Source organism: Diabrotica undecimpunctata, chromosome 9 (assembly GCF_040954645.1).
Source record: "Diabrotica undecimpunctata isolate CICGRU chromosome 9, icDiaUnde3, whole genome shotgun sequence".
Taxonomy (NCBI): domain Eukaryota; kingdom Metazoa; phylum Arthropoda; class Insecta; order Coleoptera; family Chrysomelidae; genus Diabrotica; species Diabrotica undecimpunctata.
This window is the reverse complement of record NC_092811.1, coordinates 93,420,307-93,446,717: the sequence shown is the minus strand read 5'-3', so window position 1 is coordinate 93,446,717 and position 26,411 is coordinate 93,420,307. Positions and strand designations below refer to the sequence as shown.

At 33.8% G+C, this 26,411-nt stretch overlaps 2 protein-coding genes across 2 annotated transcripts; both read right to left on the bottom strand.

The window, feature by feature from the left end:
• Positions 1-2,420: 2,420 nt before the first annotated feature.
• Positions 2,421-3,113, bottom strand: LOC140451239 (uncharacterized). The gene has a single exon (XM_072544974.1). It carries the CDS (start codon positions 3,111-3,113, stop codon positions 2,421-2,423), a length of 693 nt encoding a protein of 230 aa, XP_072401075.1.
• A 21,965-nt stretch (positions 3,114-25,078) lies between these two features.
• Positions 25,079-25,756, bottom strand: LOC140451238 (uncharacterized). Its single transcript, XM_072544973.1, has one exon. It carries the CDS (start codon positions 25,754-25,756, stop codon positions 25,079-25,081), a length of 678 nt encoding a protein of 225 aa, XP_072401074.1.
• Between the last annotated feature and the right edge of the window lie 655 nt (positions 25,757-26,411).

Here is a 26,411-nt window from a genome sequence, read left to right as displayed (position 1 = left end):
ATTAAGTCTGTCATAATAATGGTTTAGAAGTATTGTAGAAACTTTAATAAATTCATGTAATTCATTTGGATTTCCGTCAAAATTTGGAAGAATGCATAAATTTTTAACGTCAAATTGTGGAACTGCCATATTTCAAAAATTTTCAATATAATATATAGTCAATGGTCAAATAGGTATAGTAATTTTCAATAATCAATATATAAATATATAAATCTTAATCTACTTATTTTCTATCTATTAGTCTCTATGTTTATTAATATATAGTATTTATTAAGCTATTCAATTTTGTCTAAATCTGACTCTAAAGTCAATCTAAGGACTTAGAGGAGATATTTTTAAATTACTTTAATCTTTGTTAATCTATTCAAATCTTTGTTTTATTTATCTTCTAATTTAGCTCTGATTCAATCTAAGGACTCAGAGGAGTCTGATTTATTAAGAATTCTTTCAAAATCTAATCTTCTTAATTCTAAGTAATAATAAAATCGCTTACAGGATAAAGATGATGCCGATGTGCATTCCTTTGCTCCTGAAGGCTTCTTCTAACTTCTAATTCTCTAATTCCCTCGGGTGAACTCTGCAGACGGTTTCCCTGGGGCTGGTTCTTGGAACAGTGGACAAACACTTAAAAGTGACGAGGATCTATAAAGACTCTTCCACTTCCGTACTGACTCTGCGCCAATTATGAATGTTCTTGGGAAAAACACTTTTTTAAAAACTGAACTTCACAATTAAAACTTTTATTTCGACTTACAAAGATTTTAGTTACAACAATAATAATTTAAATCAGACTGAAAAATATTGATTTTAACATGGTGTTTTTATAATTTATTAATTGCTGATCTTGCTGTTCAATACGTCGCAATTTAGTCCAGAATGTTCAAGCGGTAGCCCCGTGTTGGAATCCACGTGGTGGAACTTACTGGATGGTAGCGGTCATTGTACTGTAACTCGCGGTACTCTTCCTCGATCTCCTCGATGATCTCAGGGTTGATTCCTGCTCTACCTAGCAATAAGGCTACTAGATAATACACAAAAGCTAGCATGCCTGTGTATTACGGGGGCCATAAAAACAACTCCTACAACAGCGTTGGAAGTCCTGCTGAATCTACTACCCCTTCATAACTTTATACAGGGCGAAACCAGATCAGTGATGCACAAATTAATCTATAGTCAGTGACGTATAAGCCAGATGCATGGTACTGACAACAGAAAGCTAATCGAGGAGCTAAAAGCCGATACAGCTACGAGATATAGCTTTACTACAGTAAAGCACCTATACAAGCTGCAGCTACCTGGTAAACGAATGGCTCAAAAACATCGGAGGGTGGGGGAGCGGGCATAGTAGGGACAAATCAAGGGATACATTTTCCGGTAGGTCTATCTAAGGATATGACAGTTTTCTAGGCGGAAACAACGGCAATCCATCACTGCGTAAAAGTAATAAAATGGCAGGAAAGAACGTTCTATTCAGTTGCCATCTTCACAGATAGTCAGGCAGCGCTTAAGCCACTCAATTCTATAGAGGTCAATTCTAAGATAGTATGGGATTGTGAGTGCCCTAAATAAACTATAAGACCATAGCAAGGTTACGGTAGCCTGGGTATCGGGACAAGAGGATCATAAGGGGAATAAAAAAGCAGATGGCCAAACAAGACTCATTAATGCCTGAGCGAAGATGTAGGTGTTTGTCCTTACACCTTTGTCCTGATGGCTTTGTTTCACGCACCAGTAATAGGTCGCTGGTTTTTTCCCTTGGGGAACAAGGTTTTTCCTTAGGGAAATAGGTTCACTTTATATATATATATTTCTTTGAAGGACCACCTAGAAAACTGGGAAAAATGAAGATTCGAAAAGAACGTTTGAACAAATATATTTAAACAAATACAATGTATTTTAAACGCCAATAACTTGCATATGATACACACTTGTCGGTGATACAATATTGACACGAACTTATTAATATACCGACTGGTTTAAAAGACTAATATGCCGCTGGGGCGAGTAGAGCCTGACGCTCCTTCAGTGCTGGAATTTTAACTGATACTGATGTCCACTCTCTCCCCTCAATCACAAACATTCCGAAATCTCCCCCCTGACCCCTCGACGTATTAAAAGATATGTTTATTTTTCAAATACCTTTAACTTTCAAATCATTGATAAAAACTACCTGATAAGGGTATTTGTCTCAACTTACGGAATTTTGGAATGCGTCAGAGGGTAATTTGGAAAATACTAATCCTTTCATTGTTACGATTCTATGAAGGTTTTAGAAACTTGTGTAGAAAGTTATTTAAATGCAAGATAACGGCGCTTTACAGATTATTAGTTAGTACAAAGAAATTTTATATATCTAAACTAATATACAGTATGATACAAAAATAAACTAAATAATATGATACAAAAATAGACTAAAAGTATTAAGTATTGTTGTTACGCAACATAGTCCCCCCGTTGATGTGACCTACATCTAAATGAGTATGGGGTAAAGGACATACTTTAACAACAGATCTTATAAATGTTCCGTCTTTAGTTCTTAGTTTTACAGTTCTAACCCTGCCGTCTTTACCTGGCAGTGTTTCGATTACTCTTGCCAGTGGCCATTTTAGAGGAGGAGCGTTATCATCGATTAGGAGTACAAGATCATCGACTTTAATGTTTTCTTGGGGCAGAAACCATTTGGGCTTATTTTGGAGGCGATTTAAATAATCCCTAGACCAACATTTCCAGAAATGCTGCTGAATTTTGCTGCATTTCTGCCACAGTGATAAACTATTTTCGGATTTTGTCGAGATATCTTTTTCTGGATAGGAAGTCATGCTGCTTCCAATGAGAAAATGAGCGGGGGTTAGAAAAGAAAAATCATTTGGACTGTCTGACAATGGACAGAGGGGTCGTGAATTTAAAACAGCTTCTATTTGAGCCCAAATAGTGATTAATTCCTCAAATGTAAAAATATTATTGCCCATCATCCTTACTAAATGATACTTGCAGCTCTTTATAGCTGCTTCCCAAATTCCACCCTGATGTGGAGATCGAGGTGCAATGAACTTCCACTCAATTATTGTTGAGGCTGCGAATTCTTTTATGGTAGGTAGAACATCCGTTCCCATAAAAAAGTCATAAAGCTCTTTTAACTGATTACGAGCTCCAAGAAAGTTGGACGCATTGTCCGAATAAATGCATACCTCTGCGTGAAATGAATCTTTTTAACGTTAGTAGGAATGCTTCGGTGCTAAGACTGGACACTAGCTCTATATGGACTGCCTTAGTGACGAGGCATACGAATACTGCTATATAAGCCTTACAAATGGGAGCACGTCGCAGTTTTGAAGATTTTATTTGAAATGGGCCCCCGTAGTCGATGCCGTGAATTGTGATTGCGATTTGTGAATGGTCGAGAGACCTGAAACCGTTCTTTGGGTGGACCGGCCATTATTTGATGAGCTGGTCTTGCGTTAAATCTGTAACAGTTCTTACATTTGTAGATGATCCTCTTGATTTCTCTCAGTCCATCAAGAGGCCAATAAGTGAGTCTAATATTTGACAATGTATTTTGAGGGCCTGTGTGCAATAGGCGAATGTGTTCTCTTTCAAGTAACGATCTAACTACCTGGCATTTTGTAGGAAGAAGAAGTGGAAATTTTTGATTATACGAAACATTTGCATTGCGAAGTCGTCCACCAACTCTTATTAAATCAGATGCGTCTATAAATGGATTCAATTTTAAGATAGCCTTATTTTTTATTGTTTTTTGATACTTTAAGTCTTTAAATTCTGATTGAAAGAATGTTAGTTGAATGATTTTAACTATTCTCTGCTCGTCTTCTATTAATTCGGAAGCCGAAAGTACACCATTTCTTTTGTTTTCTTTATTTTTAAGATTGTAAATATACCTATTGCAATATGCAATTACTCTTTGTAACCGAGTGAAAGATGAGAATTTACAAAAAGTTGTATATAGAGTAGGTTTCGAATTATTTACAGCGTGTAAAGTGGCTTTTATTTCAGGGATATCTGTTATATCAATATTTGGAACAAATTCATTAAATTTAGTGGTTGAGTTCATTAGAAAATGGGGCCCATGCCACCATAATGTATTGTCTACCAGCAGGGCCGGTGTGGTACCGCGAGACAGAATATCTGCTGGGTTATCTTTAGAACTTACGTGATTCCATAAATAAGTTCGCGTTAACTCCTGTATTTGAGTTATACGGTTTGCTACGAAGATTGACCAACGAGAAGGGTGAGAATTTATCCATGCAAGTACAATTTGGGAGTCTGTCCAGAGCCTAACCGAAGCAATGGAAGAGACCTTTGGTGAAATAATAAGAAAGATATTTGAAATCAGGATAGAAAGCAAAACAGCCCCTAATAATTCAAGTCTGGGTAGGGAAATGGTTTTTAGCGGAGCTACACGACTCTTTGAAGTAATTAAGTTGCATGAAACAATTCCATTTTCATGTAAAACCCGTAAATAAATACAAGCGCCATATGCCTTCATACTTGCATCGCAGAAACCATGGATTTCAATTCGAGAAATATTGAGCGGATTGAGCAGAGGTCTAGAGATTGTGAGTTTTGCAAGATCAGGAATGTGAACTAGAAAATTCAACCATTCTGATCAAATTTCTCCTGTGAGTTTGTCATCCCAATTTAAGTTACATATCCAAATTTTTTGCATTAACAACTTGGCAGATACAGTAATCGGATTTATTAGACCAAGAGGATCAAAAATAGAAGAGATAATTGATAGAACTTCTCTTTTTGTGTATTTTGGTTCACTAGAAATGTCAGGAAGAGAGATAGAGAACATGTCAGACTGAGAATTCCAACATATTCCAAGAACTTTATTTGACGAATTGTCGGGTTTTATTACATAATTAGATTTTTGAGATTCAGAGGAAATAGAGTCGAGAAACTCGGAAGAATTAGAACTCCATTTATGGAGTGGTATCCCAGCGGAATTTAGACTCGTAGAAAGTTGCTTATAAGTCTTGTACAAAGTCTCGATATCATTTGCACCATGTAAAATATCATCTATGTATAACATTTAGAGCAAAAATAAATAAGTCAAATGGATTCTGCACTATTACAAAAATATGTTTACACATCATAAACCAAAGGATTATTGGCAAAGTACGTGGTGAATAAATCCCTAACACTTTTTGCCTCATTTGTCGATCTTCCGAGAGGTTTTTTTTATTTGACACAGGAATTACTGCTGCATCAGCTAAATGATGTGTTATGCCTTCCGTATCAATAACGGTATAGTGTAAAATACATTTACACTTAATAATACTATCTACTATAAAAATATATCTGTTTTAATGCTCTTCGAAAGCAAACGCCATTTTGCATATAAAATTCCAAATGCGCATTCAATTGACTTTTTTATTCGAGACAACCGTTTATTATAATTTTTCTCATCAATGCCCAACGCATCTCTTGCGTATGGTTTAAGGAGGTAAGGGAGCAGTGGGTATGCCTTGTCTCCAACAAACACATATGGAGCTTTCACATTCGTTTCAGGTAAGAATGAGGGTTCCGGATGTCAAGTTCCTGCTTGTTTAATAAAAGATCGTAAAAAAAATGATTGGAATGTCCCATCATCACTTTGTTTACCATATCCGCCAACGTCGACTGTTATAAACCGATAGTTCGCATCAGTAACGCCTTGTAAGACGACAGAGAAGAAATGTTTGTAATTAAAAAACATGGATCCTGAATTACTTGGACACTTAACTCGGACCCGCTTTCCGTCAATTGCCCCAAGCCCATTTGGAAAATTCCAAAGACCAAAGAAATCCTTAGCAGTTTCTATAAAAAGTTGTTTGGTTGGTACTGGCATATGCAAAGGCTATCTCATACAACTGTAAACACCTCTCTAACAATGTTCATTACAATTAATGAACCCACTCGGAAACTGAATGACAAGGCTTTGAATGATGCTACTGTAGCTAAATACCTGAAACCAAATATTATGTACCTGTAATAATAAACAGAATTCGACTAACCATAATGTAGTTAGTTTCGTAACAGTGAACCTTCTTTTATGTACATATTTTACCCGTTTTTTCTTTTATTACCGAAGACGCCCAGTATCAGGTTAGTACAGGGTAGTCGAAAATTAAACGCCTCAAATCTGGAGATGAAAGTGGGGAAAAGCACACCAGTAAGTGGCACTACTATAAATCGTTGTACTTTCTAAAAGACATCATTAAATCACAACCTAGCTCGGGAAATTTGACCCGAACTGAAGCTCATAGGGACCAAGAAAACTCTCAGTGCAGTGCATCCCTTGTGACAGCTCTTGATGGTACTGAGGATGAAAATAAGGATGTCGTCATTCGACATTACCAATCACTAGACACTGCCGATGACCAAGATTTATTAGATTATGCTCAAGTAGGAAATGACTTTTTCCGTTCTGACGATTCTGCAGCATCGATTCCGCAAAATACTCCATCCAATACTCCTCCTAAAGCAACAACGTCACAGATTCGTAAGTCCCAGCTAATGGTTAAACGAATAGTTAAACGTCAAAGGACAAATAATTATACCGCATCTATGCTGGAAATAGAACGAAAAAAACTAGAAATCCTGGCTCGAAAGACCGATAACAAAAATAAAGAGGAGCCTGAAGACGAAGACTTGCATTTTTTTAAAAGCATTCTTCCGCACGTAAAAAAATTGTGCCACAAAGAATTTTAGAATTTCGCATGAGGATCCAACAATTAGTTCAAAAATTTGCGTACCCAAGTAATTTGCTTAGAATTCAGCCATTACTACCCGTACAATCTCCTTCCACACCACAGTTCCATGCTTCCACACCATCAACAACTCACAGTATTCCATCGGAACAAGACTCACAGTTTTATATTAGTACATATGGATTTATGGAGGACAGCGACCAATAAATACTATATGTAGTTTTTTTCCTTTGCATTATTTTGCAAAAAAAAAAGCAATTTCAATAAAGTTATACTTACCTCAAACAAATTACTAATCGTTCTTCTGGAAGCATGGGTTGATGATGCCAGTTACACCACTTTTTTGATAAACTTTCTTCTACTTTACTCAGGATGTAATTAAATGTGTCCAACTTCATCCTTATGTATCTAAAGAATCTCTGACTGTCCATTTTTAGCTGCGGAAAGAGGTGGTGGTACTCCCGAAGTTCCCGCCGTTCACGATTAATTTCATGCACACCATCCTTCCTTCTATGTAAAATTTTTAAGTGGACATTTTCTAATCAAAACATTTCATCTTCAGTTTCGGAATCCAACGACATCTTTCACTACGAAAAGTTTTAAACAAACTGATGCTGATATCCAGCTTTTTACTTGTCCACGTAAAAGCAGGCAAGCGCTGAAAATAAGCGCTTGTCAGCACCAGCAATAAGCGCGCCGGTTCGCCGGCGTTCTACGTGTTCTTACCCTTAGACCTATTGGTTAGCGCAAAGTTAAGTTCTTTCCGTGTAAATGGATTTAGAAGAAAGTAACCTAAAGTTATATAATTATTTTGAATCTTAATCAGTGTTAACTGGCAAAAAAGCAATTTTGTCAAAAAATTATTTAATTAGCTAATCATTAAAATGAATAATATTAAAAAAATATTTAAAAAAAGACAAAAAGTTAGAATAGAAACGAAACAGAAAAACCAACAGCAAAAATGAAATGTCGATAAATTGCACAATTCAGATATAAGAAAGAGATATAAAGAGATAATGACAGTGCAAATAAGAGAGAAATATAAAGCAGGAGATATAACATCAGAGTCGATCAATAAATCAATAGAAGGTCACACAAAAAAATAGGTAAACACCAGGAAAAAATAAAAAAATCAATGGTATAACCAAGAATGCAAAGAAATAATAGCAAAAAAGGTGCAAGTAAAAATAAAATGACTGAGAACGCGTAAATAAAAAGACAGAAATAATTTGACTAATACAGACAGACTAAGAAAATTATAAGGATACGGATAGATGAAAAAATGCAAGAACTAGATCAGGTACAAAAAAATACAAATATAAATTTGTAAATACAAAAAATACAAAAGGTAAAACAAACAGAACAAAAATAACGAGGGAATAATTATAAAATAGAATATGGGCAGACAAATAATGTGCAGACACAGAAATATTGATGGAGGAATATACTGGAGAATAAATGAACAAAGAAGATGAAACGGTGGGCAAAGAAGAAGCAGACGAAGTAGATATCGAAATCTTAAAAGAGCCAAGAACAGAGGAATTTAAGAAAGGAATGCAGAAAATCAAAAATGGAAAAGCTGCTGGTAAAGGAGAAATTTACATGGAATATAATCTTCGGAGTACGAAGTCTCTTTTCGGATTTTAAAGAATATTTTCAATTTTTTACACGTAAAATGCAGTCGTCTCTTTTTATCGCTGTATACATTCACGGCCAAAGAATTATAATTGTAGAAATATTAGTAGCTAGAAGTTAACCTTCGGAGTAAATGCAGTGTCTAAGGCATATTCTACGAGAACTTCTGAGACCTTTACTTCGGTGTAAAGCAATATTTCACGGTTGTTTATTAATTTAATTTACGCATCGATCTTGAAGTGAGCAGTGTTATATCAAAATGTGGAAAAAGAATAAACCTTTAAGTGAAGCTGAGTTGTATGCCTTACTTCTATCAGATAGTAAAAAGATGACATTCCAGTAATTACTATTTAAATGGAAATAAGCCACAATTAATAGGTTACAGTATGTTTATTGACCAATTTTTTTTCTGTCGGATATTTTCAAGTTAAAGGTAATTTCATGTAATCGAATGAACTATCTTACAAGTGAAGTTGTCCCAGGAACGCAACTGAAAAATATTGGCAATATCATTTAAAAGTCGTCTACTTTAAAATGTATAATGTAAGTCTAAATTGTCACTATAAATGAGTCAGATAAAATTAAATTATCAGAAGAATTTTTCACCAAGTAAAAAAACAAAATTTGTTTAATTTACTAAAGTTTGTATTTTGAGAATGATTTCCGAAGTGGAAATTGAAACGTTAATAAACGTACGCTAACCTTTAATTGTGGCTTATTCCCATTTAAACAATAATTACTTTCAGATGCCACAAGAAACTAGATTCAGAACAATATGACGTTTCAGCGCTTGACGAAAGCAATAGTGAAGCGAGTGATAATGACGGTTGTTAGCCGCAAGCACATGAAGGTAATGTATCAATTATTATTGAACTCGAAAACGAGGACGTTTTAGCGACAACTTTTGAAAATACCAGTAAGAGAGCTATTGGGTTCATAGCTACGTATAACAGTAAGAACGAGAAAAAAATAAAGGATTGGATTAAAGTTGATCTAGTCGAAATGGGTGCTTTATGTGGAAAATTCAGAAATTCTCATGAGAAGATGCATAATTTAAGGTCCGATACAAATAATACATTTACGCGTCCTATTTATAAAGTTTCTCTAAGTAGAGATAGATTTATAAGTATTTTAAAGTATATTCATTTTAATAATTTGGATACGGGAGCAGAAAGAAAAGAACGAGATACATTAGCATTTATTCGAGAAATCGCAGATCTATTTACCCAAAATTGTAGGAAATCATATGAACTATCTGCTTTTGTTACTATCGATGAGCAACCTTTATATACCTAGTAAACCGAAGAAATACGGTATAAAGGCTTGGACCCTACGTAACGCTGAAAATTTTTATTGCTGCAACTTTAAAATATATACTGGAAATATTGGTAATTAATCTGAACTTAACCAAGGCCCAAGATATGTTAAAACACTTGCATAACATTGGTATAGGTCTGGTTGAAATATTACAACTGACAATTTTTTTACTGACTTTGCTTTATTTACACAACTCTTATCCAAAAATTATCAAATATCGACTAACAAGGAAATTAGACGAATACCAACCATATGAACAGGCAGGTTTTAGAAAAGGCTATTCAACTTCCGATCACCTGTTAACCACAAAAATATTAATAGAAAAATGTAACGAATACAAGTTTCCAGTTTTCCTAGCATTTGTAGACTACGAAAAAGCTTTCGATATCATAGAACACACGGCCGTAATAAACGCAATGCAAAATTGTAGAATTGACAGCAGATATATTAACTTAATAAAAGAAACTATGAACCAAGCTACAGCTACATACTACCTAAATGAAAATGAACACACGAACCCTGTACCATTAAACAGGGGAGTCAAAGAGGGAGATACTTTATCACCCAAACTGTTCACCTTAGTTTTGGAGGACGTTTTTAAAAACCTAAATTGGAAATATAAGGAAATAAACATCAATGGCCGCTACCTCAGTAATCTACGATTTGCAGATGACATAATCCTAATAGCTACTGACCTACAAGAAATGCAAACCATGCTTTTAGAACTACATACCGAATCTTCTAAAATAGGACTGAAAATGAATTTAAACAAAACAAAAGTCATGCACTCCGAAGACACCGTGACAATAATAAACGATAAAGTTATAGAAAAAGTTGAAGAATATATATACTTAGGACAAAAAATAATACTAAATAGGGAAATTCAAACTAAAGAAATAAAAAGAAGAAGAAAGTTAGCTTGGGCAGCATTCGGTAAACTGAACTATATACTCAGAAATCAACAAATTCAATTACATCTTAGATCTAAAGTTTTTGATGCATGGATTATCCCGATATTAACTTATGCGGCACAAACATGGACAATCACAAAAAAGAATATGAATATACTTAGAGTCACTCAACACGCGATGGAAAGAGCAATGCTAGGTATATCACTTAAGGACAAGAAAACAAACACATGGATAAGACAGAAAACCAAAGTCACCGATGTGGTGCAAAAATCATTAAAGTTGAAATGGGAATACGCTGGACATGTAGCTAGGAGCGATACTAACAAACGGCACAGATCAATTTTAACATGGAGACCGTACCAACACAAAAGATCCAGAGGCAGACCTCCTATGAGATGGACAGATGATATGAAAAGGACTGCCGGGAAAAATTGGCTACAAGTAGCGTACAATAAAAAACAATGGAAAGAAAGACTTGCAGAGGCTTATGTTCAGATGTGGACGTGAATGGCTAGACGAAGAAGAAGAAGAAGATCCAAAAATTTAACTTCTTGGATACTATTAGAAAACTTAGGAATGGTTTGCCAAATTATTGCTTGAAAGACAGATTTGATAGTTTACTGTATTTTTCAAGATTTTTGTTCACTAGAAACATTACTTTAATTGCATATGTAACCAAGGCTAAAAAATTTGTCTAATTATGATCGACCTTACACAATGAATATAAAATTTCTGGTGAAGATCAAAAGTTTAAACCAAAAATTATTTTATATTATAACAAAACCAAAAGTGGAGATGATAATTTAGATAAATTTATACGAGAATACACATGGAAAAGAGCAACAAGAAGATGGCCCTTACGTATTTTTTTTTGAACTTTTTGGATATTGCATTCTAAAATGCTTTCGTTTTATGGAATATAAAAAATCCTGAATGGGACGCCGGAGTTAACATAAAATATTGCAAAAAACTATTTTTGGGGCAGCTTGGAAACCTTACCCAATACAAAACGAAGAGCTGAAGCAATACAAAAAGAATTATAATTTTTATATTTCTTTCTTTTTTGTTAAATTAAAGATACTCTTTAATAATACTACATTATCGTAATCTAAATAAGTAAAATAATCTCCGTACCTACTCCGAAGGTTAACAACTAACATTAATAATACAAATAATTTAGCAATAATAGTTGTAAAATCAATACATGGGCCAGTAGTTTCCTGAACCATCCTGGTCTAATATCCGAAACGTCTCATGTTTGCGTTCATGAACATAACGGATGCATTATTATTACATTATAACACAAGAACGAACTATTAAAGGGAGAGGGAAACAACTAAACATACAAACAAGTCTAAAGAGCTGGAAATACGCATTTCCTGTAACAGTAACAAAGAAAACATACGCTTGAAGTTCTCCCGGGAATATGCACCTGTAAGGAGCCGTTTTAGTTCTATAATTCAAAACAGTATTCTAACATTACAAAATATTAGCATGGATATTAAACTTTAACGAGTATTATTCCGCACAACGTATATATATATATATATATATATATATATATATATATATATATATATATATATATATATATATATATATATATATATATATATATATATATATCTAGAAAAGGAACACGACCGTCAATCCAATATAGGAGAGTGGTGGGTTTTTTCGGTCAAAAGGTGGAGAAAAAAGACAAAGTTGATGGCTACTTCATCTATTTATTGAAGACGTTTCGCTTTCTTAATCAGAAAGCATCATCAGTTCATCTAAAAAGAACAATATGAAAAAACCACACAAGCATGGAAAAGTTGTTACATGTGTTACCTTAAAAAGATATGTAGCAGTCAGTGATATTAAAGTTGTAAAGACGCTTAAGTAAATGGACATTATACGATTACGATGTATATACAATAAATTGAACTAAATAAAGTTAACAATTTGTTTAAACTAAGCACAGCAAAAAGAACATGTGTTTTATTTATATATAAACATGTATAAGTAAAAAAAACGTTGAAAAAGAGAATGAAGAACTAAGAAAATCATAGAAGCACTTCCAACAATATAGCAATAGTTATGATTTAATTTTATTAATTATAATTGTGATGAAGTGATTTCCTTCAAGTAATTGTATTTAGTTTATATAAACTAAACTTAATTAAAGCTTTAAGCTGTCGGCTAAATAGATTGACACATCCAATTAATCGAAGGGAATCACTTCAATTACTAAGAAGTATTCTAATTGAGAATTCCTATCCATCCTCTCTCATTAATAAATACCTTTACTTACAAAGCTATGGCTCCTCTTGACATACCCAATGGTGACCAACTTAGAATATTATCTAATAATTCAATTATTAGCATTGTTCTGCCTGATACTGATCTTGGGACTCCTACTATCCATTATTCATCTTTACCTTATTTTCCTCAAGTTACTGAGAAACTTATTAAACTTTATAAACAAAATAACATACCTGTAAAAATCGCTGTTAAGAATGCTAAGACTGTTAGAAATTTCTTTTCAAAAACTAAAACACCCTTGTCCCTTTTAAAACAAGTTAATACCATTTATCACATACCTTGTGCTGAGTGTGACTCATGTTATATCGGTCAGACTGGGAGATCATTGAAAGGGCGCCTTACTACACATCGTAGTGACATCAATTTATCTAAACATACCTGTGCTCTTGCCCAGCATGCTATTGATACCAAGCATAAGATAGACTTTAGTGAAGTTAAGATTCTTGGCACAGAATGCAATCTCGTCAAAAGACAGTTTTTGGAAATGTGTTCAATACTTACACACCCTAATGCTCTTAATAAAAGAACAGACATCAGTAACTTGAGCCAAATATATCATGCTTTAATATTGCAGAATTAGGCTTAATAATTAAAGCTATTTACTTTATCATTGTCATTTAAGGTGTACAAGTTTACCATATTTTCTTATTAAATAATTTAAATACATATAAACATATTAAAATAAATTTAAATAAAATAAAAAACAAAGAAATATTTCTTACTTATATTAACTTAAACTTATGTAAACTTATGTAACTTTTGACATAGTCACTCTCTGCATATACACACATATATATTAACATATAAAATAGATTGAAATATAAAATAAAATAGAATATAAGAAATATTTCTTACTTATATTAGCTTACACTTATGCAACTTGCATTACTTTTGACCTAGTCTCGTGTTGCATATACACAGTTTTATACTAACTTTTTTTAATCTAATAGTTCAATACAGTTATATAATTGATGGGATTCATAGAATCCTTTATCATTTGCAGCTCCAAGTGTATGAACCTTGGACTGTTGGAAATTATAATTGATCTTCACCTGTGGCTGATTAACCAGCCACAACGTTGACGATTTATATATGAGTTTTTGGTTTGAACTCACTTGTTTGTTTGTTTTTTCTTAACCGATCAATGGGGGAAATTTGGTGTTATTAATCACCTTTCCTTTCATTTGTTGGTTCCTTACAAACAGGTTGTCACCCAAACTCATCTTATCATTTAAATAAACCGCTCTATTATTAGGGTTGGTATTTCACCTTGTTGTTCTGTCATAATTAATGAACTCAAGGTTTACTGTCTTTTTACGTTGTTGAGCACGTTTGTCTTAATAAAACACAATTTTACTGGCAGCATTTAAGAAGCCAGGAGTGGTAATTTTATTATACATTAAATTATTCAATTTCAATATTAATTACTATAATAATGCTACCTAAAGTTAAAATTAAATCATAACTATTGCTATATTGTTGGAATGATTTTCTTAGTTCTTCATTCTCTTTTTCAATGTTTTTTTTTACTTATACATGTTTATATATAAAAAAACCACATGTTCTTTTTGCTGTGCTTAGTGTAAACAAATTGCTAACTTTATTTAGTTCAATTTATTGTTTATACATCGTAATTGTATAATGTCCATTTACTTAAGCGTCTTTACAACTTTAATATGACTGACTGCTACATATCTTTTTAAGGTAACACATGTAACAACTTTTCCATACTTGTGTGGTTTTTTCATATTGTTCTTTTTAGATGAACTGATGATGCTTTCTGATTAAGAAAGCGAAACGTCTTCAATAAATAGATGATGTAGCCATCAACTTTGTCTTTTTTCTCCACCTTTTGACCGAAAAAACCCACCACTCTTCTGAGTGATCCTTAATGTATATATATATATATATATATATATATATATATATATATATATATATATATATATATATATATATATATATATATATATATACATGTATATATATATATATATATATATATATATATATATATATATATATATTGTTACACTTCTTGAAAATTACCTTTATTCAACACCAACAATATTACAATACTTTTTAACTAACTGACAACTATATAATTATTTATTTACTGACGTTCCACATTTCACTAGACATTTTTAAGAATTTTCGATGTCATCTTGAATGTTCTCGAACTACTTCTTCTTTTTCGTCAATGGACCTTTCCTATGTGGAATAAATCTTTTGTAACACTGCTTCCTCCTTTATAGTTATTCGCCTCGAATAACTGGACTATCGGGGATCGATTGAAGCCAACGGGGTGGATCAGTTCCATGGTATGGAGCTAGTCTCTCGATATGAACTACCTTGGGTTTACTTCTAGCTGAAAACTGGATGCGATAGATTAGATCATTTATTTTCTTCAGGACGGTATACGGGCCTTCCCAGTTTTGTTGACGTTTCGGACAAAGTCCTTTCTTACGTGTGGGATTGTATAACCATACTGAGTCACCTCTTGCGAAAGTTGTACCAGTAGCATGCATGTCGAGCCTGGCCTTGGCTTTATCACTTTGAAGCTTCAAACTTTTACGAGCAAATTCGTAGACTTTTTCTAATTTTCCTTTCAAATTTTCAATGTAGGTCGGGGATGAACGTTCTTCTTCGCAGGGAGACAATCTTCCGAAAATAAGATCTTGAGGAAGCTTCATTTCTCTTCCGGTGATCATCATTGATGGAGAATAACTAGTTGCTTCATGTTCGGAACTTCTGTAGGCCATCAGGAATAGAGGAATTAAACTATCCCAATCTTTTTGATTATCAGAGACAAACATTGAAAGGTATTGACAAACAGTTCTATTATGTCTTTCGACCATTCCGTCTGATTGAGGATAGAGAGGCGTAGTACGAGTTTTCTTAATACCCAAGATTTTTATTAACTCTTGCCATAATTCTGATTCAAAATTTCGTCCTTGATCAGAATGTAACTCTAAAGGAACTCCATGTCTTGATACGACGTGTGTTATAAATGCTTCTGCTTAATGTAGTCGCTTCTTAATTAGGAAGGGGTACAATTTCAGGCCATTTTGAAAAATAATCCATTGCTACCATTAAGTACTTGTTTCCTCTCTCTGTCATCGGAAGTGGACCCAGAATATCCACTACAACTCGTTCAAAAGGCTCTCCGGAAAGATATTGTGCCATTTTACCACGACTTCTTGTTCTAGGGCCTTTTTTACCATTACATAAATCGCATTTCCTACACCAATCTTCTATATCTCGACAACAATTGATCCAGTAAAATCTGTCTCGAACTTTGGCCAGTGTTATTTTGACTTAAAAATGTCCTCCAGAAAGGCTGCTATGAAGTTCTTGCAACACACTTTTAATGTGTGATTTCGGCAGTACCACTTGTTGAACTATACGTACTTCATCGGGACTTTCCCACTTCCGATATAATAGACCATTGGAAAGATACAGAGATACCCATTGAGCCCAGTACGCTTTTATAGTTCCACTGTATTTGGTTATTTCCTGCCAAATAGGTCTTACTCCATTTTTAAGCCATTCTCGTATGACTTTTATCTCGTCATTATCTTTCTTTTGACTCTTTTTAAGGTTTTCCAGGGAAGTCTGATTATTATCTTCTTTCTGTATAACTGTGGTTACCTGGAGACTTACTTCTTCGATTATGTTCTCTTTATCTTCAAGTCTTTTACAGTACTGGCATTGTCGTTCCAAACAGGAACATTGTCTTAGGTACTTAAAAAAATAGAAATAGTGATGACTCTTCTCTAAACTGATATATTATATAGAGTCTAGTCCACTATTTTCATTAAACTTTGCCGGTCTCTGCAAAACTACATAACGACGTCTTTCTTCAATGGGCCATCTTCCAAACCTGACTTGAATTCCCTCGACCTCAATCTAATACCGACAAGGGCTACCGTTTTCCTTATCTCTCCACCGGTTCTCGTCATCAAAAAAACCAAAATTCTTGTTTTAAACAGGCCTCAACTATCTCGCAAAGCGACCTTAAAACAAACTACTCTTAAATTTGTAGAAATAACACGTATTATATTGATAATTTTAACGTCCTAGTTATAACCGGAATTTGGAAATCTTTTCTTTTACCTCACAATGTAAACAGATAATTGGGGGATTTGAATGTAAATAAAGACCACAAGATTTATATACAGCCCAGGAGTTATTAGAAAATTTTAATACTTGCATATCGATATTTTAAGTAATTTTAACATGCTAGATTGTTCCTTGAGGCTCGTTTGGATGACTCTTTCGGCGATCTTATTTATTGATGATAGTAGACTAATCGGTCTGTAGTTCTGTGGAAAAGTTTTTCTCCGATTTTCCTATCATAATGACGTGAGCCTCTTTCCATCTATCCGGGAAGTATCTCAGACGCAGCATACCGTTGAGTATGTTAGCGATGTACACTATTACTTTCGCCGCCAGATTTTTGAGCTCTCTGTTGGTGATATTTTCTGGTCTTGGTGCTTTCCTTGCATTTGATATTTTTAGTAGTTGTTTTATTTCTTCTAGGAAGGTATGAATTAAGCCTACTCTCCCCTTTCTTTTCCTTAATTTCCTGGCTCCTCTGTCTACTTCGTCTGTTAAGTCTAGGTCTTCATTGGAATATTAGTTATTTCTGCATCCCATTTCCAGGGTTTTTTTTATAACCTCCGCTTTTTCGTCCTCTGTGTACACAATTCCATTTTCTTCGTTTCGAGGTGACATTGGTTTTTTGTCGTTTCTTAGGATTTTTGAAAGCTTTGAAAATACAGATTTGTTAGAGTTCAAACTTTGGATATAGGTGTCCTAGCTTTCGTTCCTGTGGTTTTGTAGTTGTTTGTTTACTTCCATGTTTAGTTCATTTGCAATCCTTTAGTGTTCTTGGTTTCTGGTTCTGTTGGCTCATCTTCTCTGTCTACTTTTCTGTGTAATGAGCTCTTTTAGTTGATCAATGATGTCTTGGAATCTACCTTTTAGTGTTGTCGTGTCTTCTTCGTTGGTGCTAGATTGTATAGCATTTTGGATAGTTTCTTCTAGTTTAACGACACTATCCTCTAATTCTACTATATATATATATATATATATATATATATATATATATATATATATATATATATATATATATATATATATATATATATCCGGTATTTAGGCGGCACACGCCCTTCCGGTAGGGATCTATGGAGGAGTATCACCAAGCCGCAAGCCCTTATCCCTTGCCGTACTGCTCCACCATAGGCCGATCAGATACCAGCATATTCTAGACTAAGCCGCAGATTCATTTAGAATTTTAAACTGCTGCGTTAGCCTTTTTGTTTTCTGTGCACCGAGCTGGGGATTGAACTGACATCTCTCGCAGTGAAGCGAAGGAGAAGCCAGCCGCCCAGCCCGCTTGGCTATCCGATCGACTCTAATTCTACTATATTATTGGTATTGCACCAATATTTTCACTTACAATTCTTTAAACTTCGGCCAACTTTTCTTCTTTTTCTTGTAGGGCTGCAAGTAGTTTAGTATTATTGCGCCTAGGGTCAGTACCATTAAGTTATATTGATATGAGTTTATTTCTTATTGTTGACCCACGTTGTGTAGAATTGCAATGTCTAGGTGTGTAGGAAATCTGTATACTGCATATGTGAAAGATGCACTAATGCAATCTAACAGAGAAATTTTGGAAAAATGTGTGAGTCTTACTCATAAAATGATTAAAAAGTGGTATATCCGAGTGGTATAGACACCAGTAATAATATGACTAGCTCCTATTCTCAATGAAGAAATCTAAAATTTATAATTGTATATGATATACTTCAATAAATATTTAAAATAACTTGTTTTTTGCCCAGCTTAGAAGTTTTCTGCTTCAATTTGTTATACATAGGATTCTTTATTTGAATTTTATGAATCTTAATTCTGTTTTCTTAAGAGTCAAATACTTACTGGTAGTGGCGTTCATTTTTTTGTGCACAATTGTTCTTTTCTTTTCTTTTTCGTTGATTTGTATACATCTTTTACGTGTTTTCACCTCCATGAATTACTCTGTCCATCATCCACAATGACCGAACAACGGTTCCTTTGGGACACAAAGTGTATCAGTGATCTGAGCTTACCTCCTATAAGTAGAAACCCTCAATTTAGAAGAGTGATATCATAGTTTAAACGCCGAATATCCTCAAATTTAAATGTACACAGCGGCCCTCGAAAACTGCCTGTTTTCTCGATTGCAATTTGCGTTTCCTCATAAGAAATTACAGAATATATAAAGTAGTATATTTATTTGTGCTTCTCTATAGTAGACTTGACCAGAAGTTGTCGTACAGTGTAGCCAATTCTTGTTCACAAGTAGTAATTATGGTCATACAAAACCTGTATTCTTCCACGCAGCGATTATTACTGTCATAAAAATACAAAAAACCTGATTTTTTCAATAGTAAAAATTAAGCACAAAATTGTAATGAAATAAATTTTATTTATATGTTCCGTTTCGTTACATATTTAAATTTATAAAATAAAAATCGATATTTTAAAACAATATTTTTCAATCGTTTGGCAACTTTGGAATTAGCGACGGAACTCCGTTTCAATTTAGATCCACAGAAACCCGTAAAACTACTTTTTGTCGAGCGAGTGCCCATCAACAATAGTTCATTACATTGGCGTTTCTGAGGGTAGGGTATTTGATGCGATAAGTTTGTGTTATTGATAAAACGTGTTATTGATAATACGAGTGTTATAGTTTGTCGTTTTGTAGTAAATTTTTAGTTATATTCTCTGATTATTTGGTTTGAGTTTTATTGGAGTTGGACGAAAAACCGAGTTGTTCCAAGAGAAGACTGCAAAATTCTGATGTTGATTTCAAAAATGAAATGCCGCAAAAGAGACGGAAAATGTTAACGTCCGAAGTGAAGGTAATAATACGAAACGTTTATGAAGGAATTGTCGGCAGAAAAATGGAATTAAATGTTAGCCAAGCGGTCGACATTTGTAGCAGTTTAACAAAAGTATGCGTTAGCTGTATTTATCGTGTACTTAAAAATACATCGGAAAATAAAAAGCAAGAAAAAGGTAAAACTGAAGGTAGGAAAAGCATTGTTTTGGATGACGAGACAAGGAATATTATACGTCGAAAAATTCATTCATTTTATTTTCGGAGTGAAATTCCAACACTGATTTTCACACAAGTGAAAGGAGAAGTAGCACGCAATAACAAAACATTCAAATTAAACGAAATTAAGAAACTTTTGATTCAAGCAATCCTTCATGTAACTCCAGAGAAATGGGCTAAATGTATAGGCCACATAATTAAAGAAGAACATCGTATGTGGGAACTTGACACTCATATCAAAGTTTTACTAGAGCCAATTATAATTACACCAGGTGGTGAAGATAATTTCAGCGATAGCAGCACTGCATCTTCAGGTTTAGACAGCGAATAATATTTTCTAATAGTTTAATAAGAACATCAGCATGAAAAAAACCAAAACCTAAAAAAAACGAGAAGAACATAGTAAGTGTGTATAGTGTTTGTGTTTAAACACATCAAACATTATTTTTATTTTGTTTTTATAGAATTTTATTTTGTTTTATAGGATTTTATTTTGTTTCGTTTTATACTGTTTAAGTGTTTTGTTCATTTTATTTAATAAGACAATATGGCTCTTGGCGAACACCCATTTAAAAAAAGTATCGCGCCACAAGACATACCTCTGGGGTGGTGTGGAAACTGTCTTAAAATTTGTTTTAAAAAAATTTCATTGTGTAACTCTGTAAGGACGGGTCACGTCAAAAGACGTTTTAGCGTAACTTCCGCGACAGCCGGTTGATATCAGTAAACTGTCTGCAAAATTACTTCTTTTTTATAGCTTTTTGTTTGTGGCATTCTGTATTTTTAGGGGAATGTAGGGAATGAGCCACAAAATATTTATTCATATGTTTATTTATTAACGTTTCGATCTCTATATCCAGAGACCGTTTTCAATTATACAAATGATAGTACTATTTATTTTCTATGGCTTTTCGCTTGTCGTTCTGTATTTTTAGAAATAATGTTGGGAATAAGCCACAATGTATTTATTCAAATGTTTAATTTACGGACGTTTCGATCTCTATAAAGAGACCGTTTTCAAACATACAAATGATAGATATATTTATTTTTCTATAGCTGCTTGTTTGTGGCATTCTGTATTTTTAGGGAGAAGGTTGGACATAAGCCACAATATATCTATTTACATGTTTAATACATTGACGTTTCGATCTCTATTCCGTTTTTAAAGATAGAAAAAAAAAAGAATAAACAATATAAGATTATAAAAATATCTAATAATAAACAAATAAAATAAATATAACTATCATTTATATCTTTGAAAGCGGTCTTTGGATATAGAGATCGAAACGTCAGTAAAAACTTGTAAATAAATATATTGTGGCCTATTTCGAACATTAATATTTGAAAAATAAAATATAATTAACGTTAAAATAAAAGTAAGTGTACGTCACTGGATTTCCAAACGGCTTTCCGCATTTCTGGGCCTTTAAACGATGACTCACTCTCTCAAATAGTGAAATTATACTTTAGTAGTTTTGTTACAGATGCTACAGATTATAAAATATCTAATTACTTTTTTTCGATGTAATTAACTTTTTTGTCAGCATTTATCATTTACTCATATTATCGTTTAATTTATCCGTATTGTTACAGAATTCATTTAATTTTAATAACATTATATGAAAACCAACTAAGTAGATAAAATAATTTGATAAAATTATTATCCACATATTATATATGATTAAAATAAATATAGAAGATTTTCACGAAATACCAAAATATTTATTAAAATTATAATTACAGTTGATTTGCACATTTCTACAAAGAGATCAGCTATATGACAAATTTAAAATGTTTTAACATTTCCGTATTAATAATTTCACAACAGTTGAGAATGAAGAGATCAAAACAAATGATTTCCTTTATTCTCATAGTTGAAAATTGGCCACAGTGATGAAACAGAGTTTATAGGTAGCATACAATGTAAATGAAATAAAATCAATATTGGAACAAAATAAATATATCTATCACAGATGACCAAAATAGAGTACAAATAATGCGTTAGTACGTCCAGTGGCGGATCCAAGGGGGGGGTTCACGGAAAAACAAAATTAACTATTAATCAAATAATCCTAAAAAAAATAATTTAAAACCCATCAACCCTATAAGCAGGAAGTCAAGAGTTAAAATAATTCAAACTCATTTATTGTAGGGGCAAGTGTAGAATTATACGGAAGCCTTTTTAAATTGCTCTTAAAAAAAATCAACAATTCTAAATACAGTAATACCTAGATTAACAACATGACGTCCGCGAATTCAGAGTTACGCGATTTTCAAATTTTGACAATTCGTCATTTGAGTGCCAGAGAATCGTTCGATTATCGATGAGATAGAATTACCGTTCACATATTATTGTTCATTCAATGTACATGACATGACTTTTCGCATGAAAAGTACATTTTTATTTTTTATTAGGTATTTCTTATCTTCAGTTTTGTCTACGAATTTCTGTTTTTAGCAAACTTTACTATGAAGTAAACAAATAGCTGAACAACTAGACATTGAATTGAAGATGCCTCGTATAGTTTCTCGTCGAACCTGTCGTCAAAACTAATCTGCTAACTCTTGTGAAGAATATTTCCGAAGATCTATTTATTTACCCCTTTTAGATAATATCTTAACTTCCACCTTCCAGGATATTATTGGACCAACTACTTACTGCATATTCCACAGTAGAACAAGAGTTTTCACTGTGGATTCAAAAGTGAAAAAGAGTCGTGCAAAATAATGGAAAACATCCTGATTGTATTTTAGAAAATACAAGTATTTTCAAATATCAAAAAATTTATGCAAATATTAATTACACTGCCAGTCAGTGCAGTAACAACAGAGAGTTCTACGCTTAAGCGTCCAAAGACTTGGCTTAGAAATAGAACTTATGTTAACTGGTTTAGCACTTACCAATGTGCATCCTGAAATTTCTCTAGATGTTGATGCAATCATAGAGCGATTTGCTAAATCGGATACGCGAAAAGAATACATTTTTATAAAATTATATAATATTTACTTTTCTTATAGTATTTTTAATCACTGAACTTTTATTTACCACTTGTTGCCAGCTGTTGCTGACAATTCGTGCACTTATATCCTAATATGCCTAATTATAGAAATAACTATTGCTTAATTATATTATGTTTTTTGTTGAATAAATAAATTTAAATAAAATGCTGTTTACACTTATTCTTAAGGTTTCTTCTTCATTACGGAAGGGTGGCTATAACTACAGCAAATTGCTCTCTATCTTGAGCTGTTCTTAGTATCGAACGTGTGTCCATGCCTGTCCTGTCTCTCGCATTCTACAACCAGAAGCATTTTTTTCTTCCTGGACCTCTTTTTCTGTCTAGTTTCCCTTCCATTACGATTCGTAATAAGTTATATTTTTCTTCTCTATGAATATGTCCTAGATAACTCGTTTTTCTATTGTTTGCAATATTTAGGAGTTCTCTCTCAGCCATTCTTTTCAGTACCTCGTTATTGGTCACGTGCTCTGTCCACGAAATCTTCAGCATTCACACACATACTTGTAATTCCGAGAGTCCATGTTTGTTTCCACTTCGTATAGCAATAAGGAATAAATGAATGTTGATACAAATTGATATCCCCCCCCCCGACAAAATTTTTGGGGATCAGCCACTGAAAAGTGCAAAAATCTAAATCCTGTATCAAGATCACCCTCAAGACCCATTACCCCCCCTAACATAAATTTCTAGATCCGCCACTGAGTACGTCAGTATTTCGTTTTTCATTATGTGAGTCACCCATGCAAATTTATAAGCGAAATAATCGGCTTGTTTTTTTTATATGCTTTGGAAATATGCTCGTTTCTAATTATTATAGGGTAGACCGGGGACAATTGAAACATTTCTGCATTTTGATTTTTTTTCTCCGCATCTATCGCAAATTTCTAAATTACGAAATTAGTTATCAAAAGCGTATCCTATTGTGTTTCCATATATATCATTATATTTTGTCTATATAATGTCGTTAATAAGATATTAAATAAAAACTTGAACTTGTCAAGTTGTTTCAATTGTCCCCATGGCAGGGACGAATGAAACAGATACCTGGGACAATTGAAACAGCACTAAGACATAGAAAAATAGTGTTTATTCTAGTAAAAAGCATATAATATAAAATATTTTTTATTCTGAAAGGCAATTGTGGCATACTTATAGTTCTTCTTGGCGAGTACACTCTTCATGGGACCAATGACGACACTCAGTGCACTGCACCCATTTCTCTCCAGGGCGACTACTACGATATGCTTCCAAGCAAACCAGACAATAGCAATCATCCTCTTCGTCGCTATCACTCTGTTGCTGATTGTTCTGGCATTGTTTGGTTTTCTTGTATTCTCTAAAAGTTGTATTTGATTCGTCGTTTAACTCGGTCACTTTTTTCTTAACCTGTTTTTTCTTTTTTGTGTCATATTTCTCTTGGATAGCATTTTTCTCCGGCGTGTCTGTATAAACTGCAGACTTCCTCACTTTTCGTTTGCCAATTGTTTTTCTAGGGAGCGCTTTCGGCAACGGTCTAACTGCTTCTGGTAAAAATACAACCTGCGATGCTTGAGCAATGCAAGTGCTTGTAGACGCTGGCGGTGTGTGATTTTGTGGTGATGTTGGCAAGATATCAGCTCTCTTAGTATGTAGAGGATCTTCACTAGGTGCTTCTTGAAGAACGTCAGTGGCATATGGTGTCGTGTTATTAAGAGCTGGTCTATCCGTGACATATGAAGGTGCAAAATCTAGTTCCGTAAATATGTCTCTGTTAAAGGGATATATGCCTGTGCAAGCAAATCCAACTATAATATTTGATTGCGTGAGGGCCAACGGTAGAGATAATTTAGCTATGCTAAGTATGTCGTAAATTGTCATCGTTTTTCCTGGATTATTTCTCATCCAAGAATCGCAACTTGAATTGAAAGCCTTTTTAAAGGGACCGTAGATAGAACTATCCAGAGGTTGCAACTTATGCGAACAGTGCGGGGGAAATGACAAGACGACAATGCCATTTGTTTTACAGAAATCCAAGCAGCGTATACTTATGTGCGACTGGTGGTTATCAAGTAAAAGCAATATTTAATTTTCGGTTGAAGCGTTAGTATGCTTTTGAAAATGATTAAGGTATACCAAGAACTCTTCCTTTTGCATCCACCCGCGCGCGTTTCCCACTCCAATACACCCCACTGGACTGTCACGGACTAAGTGATCCTTGTATCTTTTTCGTGGAAAAATAAAAATGGGCGGTATACTGTTACCGATAGCATTGACGGCTAAAGCTATGGTCACCAATGTTCCCCTCTCTCCGGATGTAAGTGCTCCCACCTGTCTTGTCCCCTTTTCGGCAACAACTTTACTAGGTTTTTGAACCGTCGTTACCCCCGTTTCATCAATATTATATATATCTTTTGGTTCAAATTTGTACTTATCCATTACATTAGCCAGGTTATCATAAAAAAGTTTTACGTTCGTTACATTGAAACTGGCTGCTCTGGAAAGACTTGTGGCTTGAGCGCAGCGGATTGAAAGTTCTGGATTGCGTTTCATAAATCCAGAGAACCAATCTTCTCCTGCCATAGCATTTTGTCTCCAGGTATCAGCCATGTTCAACGAATATTTCACGGCCAATTGAAAGGCCAATTTCCGAATTTCTTTAGGCGGTAACCCATAAAATATATGTGCCGCTTTGATTATGTATCCAGCAATGCTTTTTTCCTGGTCTATGTCAATTACTCGTCTCACGCAATGATAACCCATTGTGACTGGAGTAACGAATCCTTGCTCAATTGCTTTTTTCTTTTTTTTTTGATAAATCTACTTAATGACACGTAGTGTAGATCAAATTTAGCTGCAGCTGATCTTATGGGCGTGTTATTTTCAGTAACCTCTTTATAGGCTTCTTCATAAATCAAAACGGGTTTTAAACCCCTTTCCGTTTTTCTCACTCGCACTCGTGGCATCATAAAACAAACCAAACAGTTAATAGGGCTCGTGCACAAACTACGTTGACAATTTTTCCAAATTTTTTCTACAATTTAATCTACGTTATCTCGCATGAATTTGAGGGGGGTATTAATAACGCCCCTAAAGTGTTAACCACTGGATACTCTACTACAACTTACAATAATAAATAACATAAAAGACTACTCTGGGGACAATTAAAACATGTTTCAATCGTCCCCTATAATATTTGTTTCAATCGTCCCCACGAGACATTTTTTCGTAAACACTTAAATATCTTTTCACTCTAGGACAATAGTAATAATTTAAACTGGCCTCCCTAAAGAAGAAATGCCAATTTAACTACAAAAATAGTCGAAGCTGCATACTTACGTTCCGATATGTTGCGTCATATTTTGTTGTTCAGTGCAAAAGTTTACTTCGGTAGCGGTAAATCACGCTAACGAGAATG

Coding starts and splice junctions, on each gene's coding strand:
- LOC140451239 (XM_072544974.1), bottom strand. CDS start 3,113: ATGGGAACGGATGTTCTACCTACCATAAAAGAATTCGCAGCCTCAACA.
- LOC140451238 (XM_072544973.1), bottom strand. CDS start 25,756: ATGGGTTATCATTGCGTGAGACGAGTAATTGACATAGACCAGGAAAAA.